This window comes from Onychostruthus taczanowskii, unplaced genomic scaffold (genome assembly GCF_017590055.1).
Source record: "Onychostruthus taczanowskii isolate IOZ18803 unplaced genomic scaffold, ASM1759005v1 scaffold4, whole genome shotgun sequence".
In the NCBI taxonomy this organism is placed as follows: domain Eukaryota; kingdom Metazoa; phylum Chordata; class Aves; order Passeriformes; family Passeridae; genus Onychostruthus; species Onychostruthus taczanowskii.
Genome location: NW_024501459.1, coordinates 15,662,928 through 15,684,548, shown reverse-complemented (window position 1 = coordinate 15,684,548; position 21,621 = coordinate 15,662,928). Strand labels below are relative to the sequence as shown.

General features: G+C 39.4%; 1 protein-coding gene across 6 annotated transcripts; it reads right to left on the bottom strand.

Moving 5' to 3' along the window:
* Positions 1 to 303: 303 nt before the first annotated feature.
* Positions 304 to 21,486, bottom strand: LOC121340337 (carbonic anhydrase 13-like). 6 transcript variants are annotated; one of them, XM_041413035.1, is made up of 8 exons: positions 20,988 to 21,486; positions 14,031 to 14,228; positions 12,277 to 12,291; positions 10,199 to 10,317; positions 6,800 to 6,895; positions 5,657 to 5,719; positions 4,494 to 4,649; positions 304 to 2,347 (listed from the first exon to the last, which is right to left on the bottom strand). In XM_041413035.1, the coding sequence occupies exons 1-8, from the start codon at positions 21,484 to 21,486 to the stop codon at positions 2,234 to 2,236; spliced, it is 1,260 nt and encodes a 419-aa protein (XP_041268969.1). In that variant the 3' UTR covers positions 304 to 2,233. The 6 variants fall into 6 exon arrangements, with proteins under 6 accessions (XP_041268969.1, XP_041268971.1, XP_041268970.1 ...); XM_041413037.1 differs by having other exon boundaries at positions 21,087 to 21,486; XM_041413036.1 differs by lacking the exon at positions 12,277 to 12,291.
* Between the last annotated feature and the right edge of the window lie 135 nt (positions 21,487 to 21,621).

Here is a 21,621-nt window from a genome sequence, read left to right as displayed (position 1 = left end):
CTCCACAAAAGGGGAATCACTGGAATGATTACTTCTTCTAAAACTTATTAGCATAACTATAAAAATAGTCAAAAGTTCAAAAATGCAGTATCAGAAACTTGAAGAATTGATTCCATGTCTTACCACTACCAAAAATATTTTATTTGGAACATAAAGACATACCTAATACTACACTACCCAGAGACAGACTTCAAATGATGGGTGACAATTTTTCCAAACCTAAAGCTGCAGGTGTTAATTATAAAAGTATAGACTTCTCTGTAAAACTTTAGGCTCTTCAATATAAAATACAAGACACGTTCATAAAATCCATATTTTATTTTTATAAAATCCTTATAAATATAAAAGAATTGAGTCAACTCTACTGTTTACAATATGTAAGAAATATGTAAAACTTCTGTTTACAATATGAAGCAGTAGCCTTATTCCTTCCTCTTCTGAGACCAACAAATCCTTTGTATCCTTCCTGCCATTTGTAAATATTTTTACACATTCTGTAGCTACTCACATAACAGGGAAACAGATGAGATCCAATCCTAAGTCTAAAAAAGAGAGTGAAAACATTCAACACACTCTCACTTTTCCTTTTAGTGCTGCTAAATGCCTTTTTTTTCTCCAGTGGTCTGTGTTCTTTTCTTCAGAAAATATTCAAAAGCCATTGGGACGCCTTGCAGAATATAATAGCTATATTCTGGGGAGGAGAAAACAAAGAATTCCACATATCTTAAACTAGGATAAAATATCTATATCTCTATGTCTAATTTATTGTTCTAAAACAGCATATAAAGTCACTCTTGACTGTGATTTCCCTTATGTTTGTTCATCTAAGATCAAATGACCTACTGAGGTAAAAGGCAGAGCTTATAAAACCTATTTAAAAATGAATTCAAGGAGTGCAGTTATGGAAGACAAATTTGTCAGAAGTACTATAGAGATTGGTGTTAGTTGCTGCCAGTAAAACCTCTAGCTACCTCTTTCAGGTATCACTCCCTGGATTTCACTATGTAGTTCTCACAGTTTGAGAGTAAATCTAATTCTATCCTAAGCTATATCCTATGGCATGTTCATTAATAAAAATATTTGGTGTAAAAAACCCCAGTCATATTGAGATAAAAAAAGCTCCTGAGAGAAACACTGGCTCAAGTCAACTCATAAAGACAGATGTTTCAACATATTGCTACTGAGCTTTTTATTAGATGTTGACTTGATTCCAATTTCTTTGGCTCTCTCTGACTATTCTCTTTGGTCTTGGAATGTAAGTGCAACTACTGAAGTTCACCTATGACAGCAGAACATCAGCCAGCACCTTGACACATTCTGTACCTGGGCAGTACTGTGCTCCACAGCGAGATCAGAGGTAAGCAGCATGTGCTTCACACTGCAGCATGCAACAGTCTGGAACAACAGCTACCCCTGCCTTTTGATTTTATGTGGCAAAAGTCTGATGCTACATGGATATAGTGTAATAATCCCTTATTCTTCACCAAGTGCAATAAACTGGATTTAAGCACAAACAGCTCCCTCTATGTCCTTCCACCTTGCAGTTTTCAGGTTTCAGGACAATTTCATCTTGTGACATTGTAGAATTCAGGAATACCTAATCTACCTGACATGATCTTGCAATATACAAAATCCTTACTATTTGCTTTTAAAAAACCTATCAATCAGTACACGATTACTGCTATGAAGCAGCCAGAATAACAGAATCATATCAATATCTGTTTTACTTAAATGCTGCTAGTCATTACTGCTTTTTGTAGGAAAGTAAATATGGTATTGCAGAAGTCAGAAATGAAATTACATCATTCTTGAAATATTTTTTTCCTTGAAAAATGTAATGTGAGGTTTATACAGAAGCTAAATGTTATGTTAGAGACCAGAAGACTAATCCCAGAACATCCTATACTGTCAATAATACCAAGGATCTTGTTCAGCAATTTGGTAGGAAAATCTGGACAACTCCTTCTCCACATTTGACCCTTATTATTAGCAGTGACCTCTGTGTATGCAATGCTGATGGCTCAGTGCTTCCAATGCACTCAAACCCAGTTAACATCAACGAACCTGTGATAACTCCAGACATACTTGCCTGTGAGAAATGACTGCATGGAAACCACTAATACCTATTGGTTAAAACAACTCACAAAAAAAATTAAAACATCACAAAGTATATTAACTATTAAAATGAATTCAGCCTTTGGTTTCAGAGGGAGCCTACTCTGGATTTACTCCTTCAATTCCTTCTGACTTCTCGTCCCCTCAGAGGCTGGGGAGGCCGGAAGTTTCTCAGCAAGCAGCAGGCGGCCTCATCCTCAGCAGTGCTCAGGAGGCTGCGGAATTTGGCCAGCTGTAACCAAAAAAGACATAAGGTTCAGCAGAAAACCCTCATGTCAATATTCATGAAAAAGCATGTAAATAATAAAGACACTTGTCACTTTTTTACAACTGAAAGAACAGAACTGTATTTTATGAAGTCATGAGGGGAATGGCAATTTCACCATTTCTATCCTTGTAAATGAAAAAGGATGACTACTGAGAAAATATTCCAAAATACATGAAACTGTGCATAAAGATTACTTGTTTCCTTTATTCACACTTTGTCTTCCACAACCTGGTCTAAAGCAGGAGGAGTTTGTATCTTTTTAGTTGGATTTCATAGTTTGGAGATTCTGAAATGCTTTTTGCCAAAAGATAAGATTATGTTTCTTATCATACAAACATTCTGTGTATGTTTCCTTCTTCAAAGAGTATATTCACAATTAACCTGGAATAGCAGGTATGGTGCTACAGAAAGCTTCTGCAACTAGCCCTTACTCAAACCAGGAGAGATTCTAAATTCTTCCCTTGTGAAGCACTTATTCATAACTTCCAGGACAAGCACTTATTCATAACTCAGCATATGCTGATCTCAGCAGAAACCCCATCAGAGTTCCATGTCTAAACCTTGGGAAATATGAGGCTGATTTCTGACCTAAGTATAGAATTTTGTTTAATTTCTAATCATTCCAATAGTTACTATATACCACTTTACTTCCCTCCTAGGTTACCAAAAGCAGGACAGCTCAAAAACTATTCCAATATAATAGAGCATTTAATTGTAATGGCACATTGCATTGTAATGACATTAAGAGCAAAAAATGTCAGTGCTACCTTGCTTCACCCCATTCTGAAGCTGACGCTTGTAATACAGGGTCTTGTAAGTTTCTAAAAACTTAAAAGCTATTGTTAATTTCTTTCAACCTGAAAAGTGCAACAAAAAGTCTGTAGTAAACTCTAAATCCTTAAAGAAATAGAAACTAAATAAAATTAAATGGTAGAACAGTATCAGTCTCAGTGCTGACTGATCAATCACAATGGTGGACATTACTGAAAACAAACACTTTAGCTGCATGCACGTTTATATTTGATAATACTACTTTAATACATAAGATATAGCTGAAGTTTATGAAAAATAACTAATAAAGGATCACTACACTTTCCCACACCATGTTCCCTGAGCCTGTTACACATGGCTGTTTATATACAGCATTTCACATTTTAGAATGTATTAATTACAGATTTACCCATTTATAGACAGCATTTCACATTTTAGAATGTATTTATTATAGATTTCCCCAAATAAGAAGCTTTTAACCTGAAAAATGGCTTGTCTTTGTAAAATTGATACCTTAACACAAGTTTTCAATCCTAGATCCAAACACATTGCAGCGAGCCTTAGAAAGCCAGATTGAGGGGAGTGAGGAAGAGATACAGATGAGAAAAATACACACATTGAGCAAATAAATGACTTCAAATCAGTTGCAAACAGAAATTTGAGGTTTCCTAACAAACAACCCATTCAGAGAACTGTCTTAACATTTTTAGCAAAGACTGAAGTCGCCATTTCTGCTGAGTATGTGTTCTCTACTCAGAAATACTTTACACCTAAGAGGATCAACCCGCTGGGTGTCACTGTTGCAAGGTTAAGATACAGCATGAAGCTTTAACAAGAAATGTAAATAGACTCTTTTTGAATCACAGCTTTTCCAAAACAACCTAGCATAACCCAAACTTATTACAGTAGTATTCCCTTTTCACAATTCTAGTAAATTCATCAAGTTTATGTATTTAGAATGCAAGAAGACATTTACTATTTTTCTGCCAGATAAAAATGCCAAAGATGAGGTTTGAGCAGGATATGCAAATAATTAAATCAGTTGGAATTCCAGAATTTCTAAGCATCACCAGAACTCTTTTTTTAAAGTTTCCTATGGATTATTTTTGTTTATTAATTGTTAAAGTATGCAGATTCTTTTAAAAAATGAATAATAAATAGCTGTTAGAGCAAGAAAGGCAACTAGTCAGAATAAATTTAATATACAAATTTTGACTTTTGAAAATCTTGTAAGGTCTGCAGTGCCAAGGTCTGCAGAAACCCATAATTTTGGGTGGCATTTACAATTTCCATTCTTACAGAAGCAACATTTCTATAGCAGTGAAAAATCCAAAGATACCTGCTCAGAACAAACACTTATGGGCTCTCTCAGAACAATCCAGATGACACTCTCAAGAAGAGGTGGAACAGTGAGAGAGCCAAAGTAAGTCCAGTAGTCCAGGGACTTGGGAAGCAGACAGCTGGGATCAAAGTTTGTGAATAATGCTTTTTTTCCCTGGAAAGGAATGAAAGAAATACCAGGGCAACATTATTTAAAAGCAAGAGGCCAAAGCAAATCATGCCAAAGGAGGTAGAGCTTGTTCCACTATCAAGTGGGCTGGCAGCATCTTGGGTGGTGACAGGAGGTCCTCATCACTGCCCTTTTGGCAAGGTCTTAGCTCAGTGACAGCTTTGCTGTGACTTTCCTTGATGCCAGCAGGACACCATGAAAGGTGTCCTGTTAGCACAGGCTCCCCTAAGTTACAGACGACCATGAGATGGAAGTTGTGGGGAGAAGTCAGAAGATGTTAGACTTTCAGCATGGTCTCTGTGGGGCGGGCAAAGTAACCCCACAGGTTACTGCCACTTGCTTCCCTCCCCACTCACTCCTCCCAGGAGTTACTTCTGCTTCTCCTTGTACTGGATACCAGGCCACAGATGTCTGTCTGAACAGCATGTTGAAAGTCTGGCTGATTTCTCTCGCACAAACAACAGGTTATTTCTCAACCTGCACCTCAGCAAAACAGATAAGGAAGTCTTTCCCTCATCATTTTTACAATTTTCCATAAAGTATGCTTTTCCCCTTTTACTATCCTCATAGCAACAGATTTATCAGAGACTGGGTTCTGTGAGGAATTAGCTGTTTCCTCTGATCTTTTACTGTGTAAAAATTATTTTTTGTCTATTTTGTTTTCAACTTAAACAGAATGCACATAAACTGTCTCAAATCAGGTATCAATAACTAGTGATAAGAAAACATGAAGATGCAGGGAGTAGCAGCCAGGTTTCAAAAAATAAAAAACTCTTCCAAAAAAAACCCCAAAAAACCAAAAACCAAACCAAACAAAAAACACAAAACCAACAAACAAACAAAAAACCAAAAAAACCAAAACAAACAAACAAACAAAAAAAACCCAAAAAAAAAAAACCCAAAAAAAGCCAAAAAAAACCCCAAAAAACCCCAAACAAAAGCAACCACCAATATTAGCTAGTATTCCTTTAGAAGCACTTGCACTTGTTCACCTTGATTCTGATGGTGTCCAAGCGGTCAGTAATCTTGTTCAGTTGAGGGTTACATTCACCAATCTATTAACACCAAAGAAAAAAGAAACAAAAATTAATAAAAAAGCAAATGGATGATGAAACTGTTTTATATAACTGAAGTGACTGAAAGACCTGATGCATTTAGTGAGCACAAGCCTGTGACTAGCTAGTCCTTAGAAATAATACTGGTCATAAAGAAGATTCTCTCCCTTGCTAATAGTATTATGGCTACTCATAGTAATTACTTCAGCTACACTAGTAATTTTTCACTACAGGGGAATAGAAACCATTTATCTCTCATGTTTTTACAGATTAACATCAGAAAATTAAACTGCTTATAACATTGAAAACAATGTTCTTATGTGACAACATTCCAGACTGAATTTGTGTGCTAAGAAATCCAGTGACACCTCCTTTGAGTAATTGTAATGCAAATTGAAAAGACAGAATTACTGAATTGCTGAAGCAGTTCTTTGCAACTGCTGCATGGAATGGTTCTCTGACTGTGCCAGTGCCAGTACTAGCTGTTCTCAGGAAGCTGTGTCAGCCACCAGAAACCACCAAAGCCCTATCTTTTGCCATAGATTGTGAGAATTCCCCATCTGCTTCTTCAAACAGAATTCAGTGAAGCTGTTGCACAAATTTAATCTTAGAACAGGTGGAGAAGGCAAAAAAGGTATAAAATAATTATTAGGAAATTCTCCAGTTTCTGGCTTTGCATTATTTAATTATTATTATTCTTTTCTAGAAGGAACAACCAGCTCAGAAAGAAGCCATAAAAAAAAACCATTTAAATCAAGCTGTCCCATTAAAGGAACATGCTAGTCAAGAACAAGTTACTGGGGTCCAAATGGGGGCAGCTGAATTAAGTTCCACATCTAATGTTGTTTGGGCTTGCAGACTAGGCAAACTGAAGAGTTTGACTGTCTGGAAAAATCTATTGAACTGATATTTTTATTCTTAAAGGAAGCACAGCTTTCTATATTGGCAGCTAAACACTATGAAGGAAATAAGCATAAGATAACAAGTATGTCTTTAGCAATACTTACACAAACCATCACTGTTATCTCTTTGGGCTTATAATGCAGATTTATTATGAGGGCTGAAGCATTCTCTTCTTACCTTCAGAAATACAGCCATGACTGCTAGTCCATCTGACTGACAAGCTGCCTCAACAAAACTGGAATACTTCTCTGCATTCCAATGGACCACATGAAGCTGAAAAGCAAGAGACACAGACAGCATCAACTCTCACTGAACTCAAGTAATGGCAAATAAATATTACAACTCTACTGGGTTTGACACTCTATTTCACTCTTTTGTGTGCAAAATCACTCAGTGTTCTAAATGCAGATATTTCATGAAATCAGTAAATATGTAGTTGACACAAATGGCAAAAGCATTTCCAGTGGCTAAGATTATTAAAAATTTAGCAGCAATCGGCATACAACAGTGCCTGTCAAATTGCTGTTGGGTCCCCAGATTTTGAACTGAGAAGTTAAGAAAAAAAAAAAAGCCAATGGTTATATAACTAGAGGTTTAAAATCCATTTTTAGTACAGCTGATTTTAAAAAGTGATTTGAATTCATGAGGATGTCATTTGTATTTTACTCCTCTTTTTCTTTAATCAAGCTTTCAACAACATTAATGATCCACATAAATAGCAGAAAACAGGCAAATACACATTAAACTTGCACTGACCCCTTTTCCCTTGTTTAGCTTAAGGGAACATCACCATTTCATTTTTGACTCTTTTCAAATGTTATTTTCTATGACTACCAGTAGTGACACCCTTACGAGCAGCTTGATTATTTCAGGTTTGAGTATCTGCATTTCCAACATGCATTATTCTGGAAGCGTCCTGTCATATTTGCTTAAGAAGCTTAAAGACGCTACCCAGCCAGGAGGGAAGAGGAAAAGTCTGTGATGTCTATTTTCATGCCACTTAAGTGCCTCCTGTTAAATTAGGTTTCCTAATTCCTGACCACACTTCATGAGGGAAGCTCCTGGTTTCCAAGAAGTTCCAGGTTGTTCCAGCCTTGAGCAATGGTCTGACTGCCAAACTGGAGAGAGCACACTCACACAGCACTTAACTCTAACTACTTCACAAACATTAATTACTTTCACAAATCCTCAATGGATTAGTAAATCTTATTACACATAATTTTTAGTTAAAGATGCTCAGAAGCAGGATGTGAGATTGGCTTTTCTAAAACTGGTGACCATCTTTTCAGATTTTGAACTCCAAGAATGCTGAAAAACAACTCACTGAGTGACTTAAACTGGGATGAACCCATGAAAAAAAAGGCTTCCTTTTGGAATACAGCACCTATCAGACAAGTAAAGTAAGAACAATTTAGGAAAGGTGAAACTGCTTTAAAGGATTTCTACGTGAAGCAACATAGCTGCATGGCTGAAATAGTGTTCTAGAAGTATGAAGATTTTTATTCTAAATATCAATCCTTCCTTAACCTCTATAATTTTCAATTTTCCATATCTAAAAATAGAACTCTTACTTGGTCTTACTTGACATCAATATTTTAAGCATTTGGGCTCTAAAGTGCTGAAACATTATTTGCAGCAAGTAAGGGATCCCAGTGTCGTCAATATTAATACATGTACAACCACAATGACATGCATGCTGTCATTGAAATTAGACAATTCTTTAGAAATCCTTGAAGGAAAGTTGCTAAGAATATTATGCACTAAACCAGGAGAACATAGTCCACTAAACCTTTCTCAAGTGCATTAATATCCTGGGGTTCATAGTGTCTGCACTGCTCTCTATTACAAATTCACATAACCTATATTGAAGAACTTTTAAACAATTACATTTTTACATACACAAAAAGGAAACAGATACTCGCAGTCAAAAATTACCTTTATTGTGGATTTGGGGAAAAAAAAAAAAGCCACCATCAAAAACAACCCAACAAAGAACAAAAAGGAAAATTCCCACAGCTACTAAAAGTCCACTCCCACTCCCCCACAGCTTTGCCAAAAATCCCCCAGAAGGTAACCCTCCAAAAACCAGAGCCCCCAAAGAGAATGTGAAACACTTTTGGGTACAGACCCGTTCTCAATGGCTTGTGACTTCTCTAAGGAATATATCCTGTCTTACCACCGCGGTGTCACTGCAGCTTGTGAAGAGACCTTGATCAGACCGTATGGTGTCACAGAGAATGCAGCCATGGATTCCTTCTGCTTCCTGGAGGGCTTAAGGGCCAAACCTTGCAGTCTTCTTTACCTGTACGTTAATTCTTTCTTCAATTCAGCTGATGCTTTTTCTTCAAAACTTGCACATCTTCCTTATAAAGGTGAGCACTGAAAACATTTTCATGTCTCCTTCTGATGCATTTTCTTTTGTGTGAACAATGTTCAGAAGCCTTGGTTTTAATTCTGAGTTTCTTATCCCAAAGCCAAAGTGACATCTAGAGAGCTTCTTGTGGAGAGTTACCCAACCAACAGGTAACAGAAAGGCTTTTAGACTGGCTAGAAATTCAGAGATATTTTCTCCTTCCATTTGGTTTCTTAGATGGAAAACATATATTTTCTCAGCTAGAAATTTGGGTTTGGTACTTAATGGCTTTAAAGCACCTCTATTAATTCTTTATATTCCATCTCACCTGGTTCCTGTGGAAAACATAAGCCTTTAAACACTGCAAATGTCACTTTCCCCCATTAGTGTTAGAAAACCAATCTTTTTTCCTCATCAGTATCTCTTATAGCATTTCCAGTAAAATCTGATCACACCACAGTTCATACATTACATCTTTTTCTTCTGTAGTATTATGCTTTTTATTTGTCCATTTATTTTTACACTTTTTACTTCTTTTAACCCCAGAAAAGTCTGACACTGTCTGAATCATATGTTTTTAAAGATCACAATCTCCTGAAAATATTCCATGTTACTTCTATTTGCAAAGAGGAATCTCATACTGAGAACTTCTTCCTGCAGATTATTCAAATACACCAAAGGAGACAGAGCAGGAGTGAATGCTCTGTGCCAGAGCAGATGGTGTACCTCTCCCTTTGGCACACCACCTCCACTGAAGCACAGTACCCCACAGACAGCAGCCACCCAACAGATATTAAACCATGGTTCTCAAAGTCATAACCTCCACATTGCTAAGTGCATCACAAAATGCAACGTTCCTAAGTCTTGCATAAGCTTTACACTACATAGGCCCTAAATCCAACAATTCTGTGGTTTGCCATTGAAGATGACTTTGAAAATGTTCTCGAAGGAAGAAACAATGAAAGTTTAAAATAACTCTTGAACACTAAGTCTTGCTCTTATCAAGCTCTTGTCTTCCGTACTCCTTTTTTAATCCTCTGCAAAGCTTTCAAAGAGGTTCTCCTTTGAGAAAGGACCCAACATGCAACACTTCAGGAAGACCACTTGCCTTTCAATAAAATAAGGGGAAGATGAAAAGCAGGAAGAGGAAGGGCAACATTATTCTTGCAATGGAAAACTAGTCACAAGCTTAGAGGTACAGATGACTCCATGAAAAGCCTTACCTCTGCTGCATACTTCATCCCATCCACCGTGTGCTCAGAGCCAGCTTCATCATTGGATCCCCAGTGGAAGTGAATCTGGCGCAGCCTGTAGGTCCCGCTGAGTGGCCCCCCAGTCAGCACTGGAAACCCAAGCAGAGGAAAAGGCTTCACTGAGAGAACGGGAGTCTCTATCAACCATCTTCTAACTTCACACCAGACTTCAGTCTTCCGGTACTCCTCTGCTCCTGCTCACAAGTTGTCTCAGATGGCTTTCCATTTCTTGGAAGTACTACAGAAACCCTCACCTGCTGAGGATATGACTATGAAATTTGCATTTATGGGCAGATTAGTGGGTTATGGCCCACTAAAGGGTATGCTGTTATTGTCAAGGTTGGATATTTCTCAGAGAATGGGAAAATACTTCTATTTTTCAACACTCAAGAGTTTCCTCTCTTGATTATAGTCAAAAGAATCACTAAGAAATTAAGCTCAAAATACAGGTTTTATGAATAAGGAGCATGATCATAAAAATGTAATGTCAGCAGAATTTTTTTCATCTTTGAAATTTGGTGGAAAATACGAGGAGCTTAAATTTTCAGGGCTCTTTCCTTCATTTGCAACTAGATCCATTTATATCAGATTGAAATCTGAGGAAAAGGAGCTTATATTAACATAAATAAAATTAAGCCAATGTTACTTGTGCATTGTACAACTGCAATATTACTGACAATTAGCTAGGGCTGGAAAGCACATCCTATGAGGAGCAGCTATGTACTTCGGGCTTTTCTAGTTTGGAGAAAAGGAGGCTGAGGGGTGTCCTCACTGCTCTCTACTTCTGCGGAGGCAAAGCAGAGAGGGAGCTGCAGGTCTCTTGTCTCAAGTATCCAGTGACAGGACTCATGGGTAAGGCTCAAAGCTGTTCCAGGGAAGATTTAAACTGGATGCTAGGAAGCATTTCTTTAACATGATGGTGGTCAAACATTGGAACAAGCTTCTTAAAAAGGCTGTCAAAGCACCGGGCTTATCAGAGTTTAAGAGGCATTTGGACAATGCCCTTAACAACATCCTTCAACTTTTGGTTAGCCCTGAACTGCTCAGGCAGTTGGACAAGATGAGTACTGCAGGTCCCTTCCAACTGAAAGAGGCTACTCTATTCTTTTCTACTCTATACTGTTCTTTCTATTTCTATTCTGCTCTAATTCTATTCAAACTAACATGCATATGGGTGGGCTTTTCATTATTTTTCTTTTGCAAGCACTCATAATTTTCTTGTCAGACTTAGAATTAAAATATCTCTTTACAGAGCCTGGAATGTGAATTACACTCAGAGAGATTCCTTATTCACAGCTAAACAAATCACTCCACTCTCCCAGCTCTGTATGTTCTCTGAGTGTTTTGGAATCAGTTTGGAATAGTTTACTGGCTCATTACAGAAATTTTAAGGGGAAATGAGGGGAGATTTAACCAGATGTTTTTTAAATTAAGAGCAGTAGGGAGGACAATAGCAATTTTTTCACTCTTCTAGGTTCAGTGCAAAACCTACACTTTCTTAGGAACAAAATACACCAAATAAAGATGAAAGAAGAATTTTTATGTTGCCTATTTGCTAACACAAGTAGCTTGGATAATGAAAAAGAAGTGAGACTGTTTATTCTGGGGAAAAATATTTAACTTCCTTAAAGCTTCAACTCAAAAAACATGCATTTACACCACCTATAAACTTAGCAAATAGAGGAGATGGGGGTCAGTGTCTCTTTTAAATTCTTTATTTTAAGGACTGTAAACTTCGATGCAAATGATCCTAGAAAAGTGTAAAGATCAGTGTTCTAACTGGCTGAGGAAAAACTATTATGTAGAAATGCACCAACATGAAATACTTATGCTGAAAAATGTGGAAAGTGGCCTGTTGATGTATTTGTGCCACATCACACAGTGATGGCAAAACCATTTCATTCCAACAGTAATTAAGGAAGAGGGTAGTCAGAAGTTTTTAAGGCAAATATCAGTATCTTGAATTTTGAAAAATATTGGAAGAAGATCAGTAGAGCAATTTCAAAGAATGGAGCTAATATGGTACCAAAGAGCATAAACAGACTTACACAAACAGTTACAGACTTGACAGCCCAGTTCCAGTGTTGACCAAAGTGAGGAAATAGTTCATATGGGAGTCAGTTAATAATGCGTTAGAATGGTATGGTATTAGCATGGTATTTAGTAACAATTAATTTGATTTTTTTCATGAAACCAACACATTGCAGGAGTTCTTACTTCACAGAGGTGCCCCAGAAGCCAAATTTGGGCCCTAGAAAATTCAGTATTTTTTGAGCAATGACCTGAAAGAAAACAAAAACAGTACTGATAAAGTTTGTCAGTGACAAATATTAGGGAAAATAGTGAATTACTCTATTCATGTTTGTGAACTGAAGAATCTGGTCCATGCATAGATGACATGGCGTCTACTGAAGGAGACTGGGTATTCCATCTGTTAATTATCTGATCAACATCTCTCAGTGCTTTGCCATTATATGAACTATATCCTTGAAGATATGGCCTGGGGAAAGCAGTAAGAGGAGGATTGCATTACCATTGCTTTGGTACCAGGGGAAGCCTAGAGAAACATTGCTCAGGCCCTGTCACTTCAAGAAAGGAGTAAAGAGAGTGGAAGAAGTTCTTGGTGTATTCACATTCATTAACTTTTTTCTTTTAAACCGTGAGGATAATTAACAATTAGAACAACTTACCAAAGGCTGTGGTAGGTTCAGCATCGCTGGAAATTTTGAAATCAAGATTGTATATTTTTCTAAGAGATGTGCTTTAGTTCACCAGCATCTACTAGGCTCGAAGCAGAGATTAATTCTGGGAAGTTCCACAGCATCTGACACAAGGTCAGACTGATCATTGATGGTCAGCTGGTGGCTTTCAGGCAACATCCAATGTTGATAGAAAGTTTAAAACTAAGACTGTTCAGGAAACAAAAACATGACGGTGTCTCCATCTATGTTTCTCCCTCTTGCCACTATGAGCTAATAAGTCCTCAGAACTAAGGGGTCATCAAAAATTAGTCTCTCTCTGGCTTTGATGCTTGTGAAAGCATCATATGGTCTTGAATCCTCAGCTAAGCCTCACACAGCCACAAAACTATTTTATTGCTTGAAGATTCTGCACTCTTACAGCTTGAAGAAGAGTCATGCTGCCTTGCCCAAAATCCAAGAGATGGTTTCAAAGATGAAGGCAGTAACATTACAAAGACTATGATACACCACAGAACTTCTAAATAAGAATTATTATTTGCAAAAAAGGAAGCTATACACCCCTGGAAAAGACTTGGACAATAATACTTTTCAGAGAAGATAAGGATTTCCTTGGGGTCTATTTCACTTGTTCTGTATCAGCTCTTACTTGTCATAAGAAGTCCGAGTATAGGGGAAAAACATAACCAAACCTGAAGCTAAATTCAGTTAAGAGCTTTGAGTGAATCGGTTGGAATGAACCTGTAAAGAGACACAAAGGATTCATCTGCAGTGAGAGAGAGAGAGAGCAGCGTTTGAAAAATTGTAAACAACACTGTTCAAACAGGGAGTTGGCACTATCCATCTGGTGGGGGTGGATCAAACCAGTCCTGTAAGTAGGGAATCCCAACACTTGCTGAGAAACACAACCTCGAACTTGTGTCCAAATATGTTCCCACACTGCAGCATGCTGAAAGACAGGGAAAAAGGAATCTCTCATCCAGAGGAGCAAAGCCTTACTGTTAATAAGTAGTTCATATCCAGCAGTGAGATGTGCCCAGGCTGTAGGCATTCTATTTAGGAACTGGTGGAGGAAGTTACAGTGCAAGACTAAAGGAACAAACCTGATTTGTTGACGGTGTCATCAAACTCCACACTGGTGGAGTGCCCGTTGTTAAGGATGATTTTAGCAGAAGCTGGATCATAACTGGGATTTAGAGGGCGAAGGGAGGGATCATACTTGGTTTCCTCAGTTTTGATGTCGATGGGTGACTGACGGTCTCCATTAGCGACAGGAAAAACCTCCTTCCAGTGGGCAGGCCCTGCAATGCATTGGAGGAGAAGTCTAAATTGCTGACTGCACCCTCATTCTTATGAAAGAAAACTCTACTTGAATTGTCCTCATCTGCATCTTTTAAGTTCAAAAAAGATGCATCAGGAAAACACAGATCAAAACATTCAGCTACTTTTGCTGCAAAATATTGCAATAACAGTTCTCTGGACCCCTTCATGTACCCAGTAAGACTAAGCTATGCACAAGACACATAAAACAAATGATCATTCAAATCAGGCATCCTGTATCCAACAGGCACTATGTCCCAATAAATTTATGACATGCCATTTTTGCCTAATATCATGTCTCATTGTGTCTTTAAGGATTACCTCTTTTCTATGCAAATCCCTGTATTAAGAACTTTTTATGCCTTATTCATTTGTTGCAAAAGACCTGAGAACACATCTTCCACTGATCACTGTGAATGGGATGGGGAGATTTCAAAAAAGGTGACTGGTGATGTCAGAAAATGCTGAGTGGTTCCTGGAACCTGATGGCAGTGCCTGGAACCTAAACACTGCTGTACCTCTGATCACCTCCTCCCAACCACCAACTGTGCACACCAGCTGTCACAAGGAAGAGAGACTGTCACCCTTTAATCATGAAGTGTCCATGCACACAGGTACACATACACACACGCTAGTGTAGCACTGACAAAATCAAAGAACAGGAACACTCAGGACAGTGGTGCCTGTGTGAGGTTTGTATTTCCACTGCCTTCAGCTGATGAGCCAGACACAGATGCAGTGTCATTGACCCAACTGAGGTATAAATTATAGGACTAAAGAAGCTGTTAATCAATACTAGTCATCTCCACCTTCCTCTGTCCAAGCAAGCTAAGCCAAATGTCACGTGAAAAACTAATAAATCAATAATATGGATATGAGAAAATAGCAAGTAACATCCTAAAAGAGTAAGAAAAGCTTCACTGAAGGGTGAGTTATCTGTTGTTACCTACTAAACATCAGAGAGTTCCCAATAATTCACAATAGGAGTTTATGTGCCATTGTTTAACCATATTTGGATAAGAGGGTAAAGAAAAATATGAACAGTAAGTTGCCTGGGGAATATATTCTACAAAGACAGAAAACATTCCTTAGGATGGAAAGGAGGAGAGACCAAGGGGAAAGAAGAAAGGAAAAAGGGAAAGGTGAAAGTCTGCAGGGCAAACGATCTTTCAGTATTAAGAAGAGCACAGAACTTGTTTCTCCTCCAGGCTTCTAATGGGTAAAAAGCACAATAAATCAATTGAGAGACTGGATATAAGAAATACTTAACATGAGCATCAGAACCTGGTCAAATAAAATCTGCACCACTGGAAATCCTCATAACTAACTCCTTACACTGAAGATAACTGACCTCAGTGCAAAAACTGGCTTTGGGTCTTTCTGGATGGCTTAGCACTTAAATAAAAATTATGACAAAAAAGGGTGAAAACGTATGATGCAGTGGTTAATAGCCTAACATCAAAAGCTGTTAGATATTTTTCTTTCCTCTACTTCAATGAAGTGAACACAGCTCAGAAACTCACAGGTGCTAAAAGCACCCATGCACCCGGGCAGTAAATCAGGGAGGAAGGGCCCACAGTGCAGGGGGCTGCAGCTTGCACAGCACCTGGGCAGAGAATGATTCTCCTGTGAGCAGCACTGAAAAACAGAAGTGGGAAAAACTTGTAAAGAATAGCCTAAGACTTAAACCTCAGAACAAAGATGAAAGCCCTCAGTCTTAATTTTTAAAAAAGTACTTTTGTTAGTTACTTCATTAACTAAACTTAGGAAAGAAATAGATTCTAAGGCAGAAGATAAAAATCCTATTGGTTTGAAACATAAAACTGTTTGAACGTAATTCCTCTCATGAATGGTAATCAAAGCTATTCAATATTCTAACTACATACAGTTTAGAATATAATTTTAATTGTGTTTAGATCCTAATACCCTATAGTTAGGGATGCAACACAAAATTTTATTTGTAAGAAGCCCCACTCCATAATTTATACCTCACTACCGTGATTTGGAAAAAGTTTATTGCTACTTAATTTTAATAATTCTAACACTCCTTAACTGAGAAAAGCCAAAAATATATTTATGTGCTTAACTACTTGGTCTCCTATTGCTCTGTCCCAGAAATATCTATAGTTATCTGAATTAAATTATATGGATGACTTGCATTAAGAAATAATACAAAGTTGCCAAAAAGAGGATCCAAGGCTGTGATTCTGTCACTACCTAATTATTTAACAGTAATATTCAGTTCTAAAATTACATTATTGCTGGTTTGGCACTTGTTCTTGGCTCAGACGACCAAAATACTGGTTTGCTATCGTGATTAAACATCTACCACTAACCAAACTACCAGATATCTGACCTTTCAAAATATACAGGAAAGTATCAAGAATCTTCAACTCATTTTATACCACTAGGTTATATCAACAGGTATTCCTTACTAGGCAATCTACCAGCAATCTAGAACAATTATCATGCTTTTGTCACTCTAGGAAAACTATGACTCAATTCATTTCTACAGACCACAGCCCAATGCAAACTTTGTGTATGACTGTTGTAAAAAAAAGTCATTACTGTTGAAAGAGATACTCAAATGCAAGTCATATAATCAGATTTAAGCCAGCCGTGTCGCCAGAAGAAATTGAAAATTTCTTCTGAATTAGATGCCTCCATATTAAAATAATGTACACTTCAGTTATGTAAATATGCACTTTCAGACACATCCAGGGAGTATAACTCATTAATTCACCTCCTTTCATTTTTTTCCTTTACTGAACGAAAGTGATTAATATAGCCATTTTTGAACTTATGAAAGCCTCTTCTGCTGTTGGGAAAACGTTCCTTGCTAGAGGCAATTTTCTAATAGCTCTTAACAATCAAAGCTATTGTGACTGAGATTTATGACAAAAAACTGAACCATCTGCTCTGAAGATTTCTTGCCTTTATTTTGGACACAGCATTACCACGGGCAATGAATTGTCTGACACTTTTAGGTCAGGCAATAGCTGCACGTACCACTCACCAGCATTGCACACAGCCAGTTCATGAAACAGGTCTCACAGTGAAGGCAGTTAGGAATTTGGCAGGAAAGAGAACTCACTATAGCACCTCATAGTGTTGCATTTTGAACCAGCTGAAGCTAAAGATTACAAGTTTCATCAACAGAACAACTTGAGACAAGCCCAGTGAAGACACTAGAGGATACTGTTGAATTCCAGTGAGCTTCTATATGAGCATAAATGGAGCACATACAGGTGGAAAAGGTGTTTGGTTTTTTTCACAGTCTGTTATTATGTATAGAAAATTCATTATTTTAGTATGGTCTGACCTTGACAGGATCACATCCTCATTTATTTCTAAAGATAATCCATTGCCCAGTTTATCAATCACAGAGTGCTTAAATTTATAAACTTAGGTTTGCAAGTAATTTGATTGCATATTAGGTTACAGTAAGATGAGCTCAAACAAAAGCAATTAAAAATTTATTATGGGTAAAATTAAGCACTTTTTAAAAAAGATATTGAAATGATGTAATTTTTCTCAGAAAGAAACAATGTATAAGGAGTTATGGCTCAACTAAAGTATCTTAAAGGTCTTTTGCAATATAAATTATTCTATGAATTAATATCCCTTTTATTTACAAAATGCCTCATCATTACTGTAGTAACTAGATCAAGAGAATTTTTTGCTGTAACAAAAAATAAATGTGAATAATTCCCATATATTTAATTAAACAAATAGTAAACTGAAGTAAATTGATTTCCCACTGTGGTCCCTTCCAACCTTACTCATTCTTTGATTTGCCTTTTAATGAAAGCAATTCCCTGTAAAAGAAAAAGGACTCAAGGGGCAAGAACATTCCCATCCTGACAGGAACCTTGAGCAACAGTGAAAAGCATGCATGACGCCACACTGAAGCCAGTCTTCAAGATTTCAGAATTATGCCTCTACAGATAAGCAACATCAGAACTGTGAGGTAAGAAAAGTGGCAAGAAAGCAAAGGCCAAGGTTTTCACAGAAATAAAATAATGCCTTCATGCATTTCAGAAATAGGTGCACCAAAGTAACCGAGAACTTCTGCATCAGGTGTGTGTGACAAGACACTGGTAGCTGGGAGGCTGCAGGTGTGGCTTCTGTGAGAAGCTGCTGAAGCTTTCCCCATGTCCAATAGAGCCAGTGCCAGCTGGCTCCAGGATGGACCCACTGCTGGACAAGGCTGGGCCCATCAGGGACAGTGCTAGCACCTCTGGGTAACAGATTTAAGAAGGGGGAAAATTTACTGTGCAACAGCAACCAAAAGAGAGGAGTGAGAATATGGGAAAGAAACATGTCTGCAGACACCAAGAGGAAGGGGAGGACATGGTCCCAGAGCCTGAGCAGAGATTCCCTGCACCACAGTGAAGACCATGGTGAGGCAGCTGTGCCCTGTATGGAGGTCCACAGTGAAGCAGAGATCCACCTGCAGCCCATGGAGGGTCCCAACTGGAGAAGGTGGATGTGTCTTGAAGGAAGTTATGACTTCATGGACAGCCTACACTGGAACTGGCTCCTGGCAGGACGCCATAGGAAGCCCAAGCTGGAGCAGGTTTGTTGGCAGGACTTAGGGCCTCCTGGAGAATCCACGCTGGAGCAGTTTGTGAAAAACTACAACCTGTGGGAAGCCCTCACACTGGAGAAATTCATGGAAGGCTGTTTCCATGGGAGGGACCCCATGCTGGAGCAGGGGCAGAGTGTGACTTGTCCTGCCACTGAAGAGAAGGGAGAGGCAGAGTCCACATGTGATGAACTGACCACAGCTGGTGCAGGAGAGAACATAGAGAAAATCAGGAGTGAAGTTGGGCCTGAGGTAAAGGGAGAGTTGGAGGGAAGGTGTTTTAAAGATTTTATTTTCTCATTACCTTACTCTTATTTGATAAGCAACAAATAAAACTAATTTCCCCAAGCCAAGTCTGTTTTGCCTAGGAAAACAACTGGAGAGTGATCTCCCTCTGCCCTCATCTTAACCCCTGAGCCTTTCAGTCTATTTTTTCTCCCCTGTCCAGCTGAGGAGGGGAGTGATACAGTGGCTTTGGTGAGCACCTGGTGTCCAGTCAGGGTCAATCCCCAAATCTTTTAATTCTAACAGTTAGCCCATGTCCTTAAATACAGAAATTCCATATATGCAGACATTTATGTTTTAATATTGGCCAGTTTACTTTATGCACATAATGATTTATGTTGTGACTATTACAAGCAGCAATTGCAGAACTCAGAGTGAACACAGATGTCTTTTCAACTCTTTAGGCCGTCAACCATGCTATATACCTGCACCACATTTCATTAATTCCATTTATTTCTGTCTGAATTGCAAAAGATAATCTTAGTTTCAGAGAAACTATTTTCAGGGCCATGAAGGCAAACAAAATTGTTCAAGAATCAGAGCAATTTCCTTCACCTGCTACTCAATCAAACAATAATAACAAGCAAAATCAGTAAAATAAATGCAGTATAAGAGAAAAAGATGAGAAATAAAACTGATGCTAGGGAAGAGCACTGAAGTGTTTGATATCCATGCCTCCCTCCTCTCACCTCCTGTGAAAGGTGTGGTGAAGGGGATGGACTGATGAGGAACTATCCATCCCACAGCTGCTGTGGGGCTCCAAGAAAGAAGTGAAAGGCAGACTCCACCTCAAATATGTTACCAGGCAGGCAGTAAATAGAGTTTTATAGGAGAGACAGGGCCTCAAGCGAGGTCCAGGGCCACCCCAGTAGACATTCTGGTGGCCTCCCCTCTCTATAAGTTGAGAATAGCAAACAAGAAGAGATAGGATAAGGAAGAGAAAGTGGGCTTCTTATCTGGGCAGTGCAGGTGAAGCTCAAAGCATAGAAACATATGGAGAAAAAAATTTGAAAAACAAGACCCATTTACGTCTTCAGGGGAGGGGTAGGGTAGACTGCACAACAGCAGATAACACACCCAATCATTGCAACATCCCTGTGATCCACCACCACCCAGTTTTTCAGGAAAAGTACATCCATCCAGAAAAGATGGAACAAGAGGGGCAGGAAGGAAAGGTAGTACTTGCACAAACAGTATTCCAAAGTCTAAGTAATAATATACACAAAGCATATTCTTATAGGCATTAGTACATGCAAATATGTAGCTGTCTCCTTTTACTGTCACAGCATTTCGTTGCTTTGTGTACAGACAATATAAGATATTCCATCAGAGTTGAGCCTACAATTTACAAAAACACTTTTATTTCTACTTGCATGACTTGTGAGACCGTCTGCACACTGGAGCAGCGTTTGCATGACTGAAGATGCAAAACAGAGCCAAGTCTTTAAGCCTGCTGATCAGCCCATCTTGGGACTTCAAAGACTGACAAGATGAAGGAAACCACTGAACAACTAAAATCCAAAAGCATCTCCTCTTAGGTGCATAGTTATACATTTAAATAACCCAGTCAAGTAATTAGGATTTCCCACTGTGTAGAAGCAGAACAGAGCTGGAATCAGAGACGCACTGCTGGTACAGCAGTTCCGATCGGTGCAGCTGTCAGCCACGTACTCGATCTGTGCACGCAACTGCTCAGCTAAAGGAGCGAACGAAATCCCAGCGGGAGCGCGGCAGACCCGACCCGGAGCCAAGCCCGGCCCGGCTCTGCAGGCGATGCCGCAGGCACGGACACCTCTCAGCCCCCTGCCTTGCAGAATGCCGAGACAAAAATCGGCCCGCTCTCACGCTGCAAAGCATTTCAGCTCACCCAGCTCTCCTGAGGGCGCGGGAGCTGCCGAGCCCAGCGGCGGGAAGTGCCCGCGGGACCCCGCTGGCCGCCCCGACGGCCCCGGCCGCTGTTCCCTACCGTTGTGCTCGTCGTATCCCCAGTGCAGCATGGCTCTGCTCTCCTGCCGGCACGGCACGGGACGGGACGGGACAGGACAGGACAGGACGGGCTGGGATGGGATAGGATAGGACGCGCTGGGGCGGGAGAGGCGGCTGCGCCCGATTTGAAGGGGACGGGCGGCGACGCCCCGATCCTCGGGCGCTGATAAGGAGACCTGCAGCGCTCCGGCCTCCTGGCCCGTCCGTGCCTGTTGTCGCCCCAAGCCCTTCGTCACCCAGGCTCTCCCCAGCCTCCCCCCTGCACCGTCGGGGTAGCCCGGGGGACGCAGTCCCATCCCGAAAGAGCCCGCTCCAACAGAGGGAAGGTGGCTCCACCAGCTCCCGTCCCACCAGAGCACGAGTTGTGCGGCAGTGCCCATTCCTGGGGTCACCCGCCACTCCCGAAAGTAAAGCCAAGTCCGCACCGCTGCATCCCCTCCCGTTTTTCTCCCAGGGGTGTAAACCCAATTCCCTCCGGAATAAGCCGCAGGAAGATTTCACGTTTTCCCAAGCGG

Excerpts from the sequence above, each read along its gene's own strand:
- LOC121340337 (XM_041413035.1), bottom strand. The coding sequence starts at position 21,486 with ATGGGCACTGCCGCACAACTCGTGCTCTGGTGGGACGGGAGCTGGTGG. Across the intron at positions 14,229-20,987 it reads CGCGCCCTCAGGAGAGCTGG|GGCCTGCCCACTGGAAGGAG; the intron begins GTGAGCTGAAAT and ends AATGCATTGCAG. Across the intron at positions 6,896-10,198 it reads GGATGAAGTATGCAGCAGAG|CTTCATGTGGTCCATTGGAA; the intron begins GTAAGGCTTTTC and ends CTTGCTTTTCAG.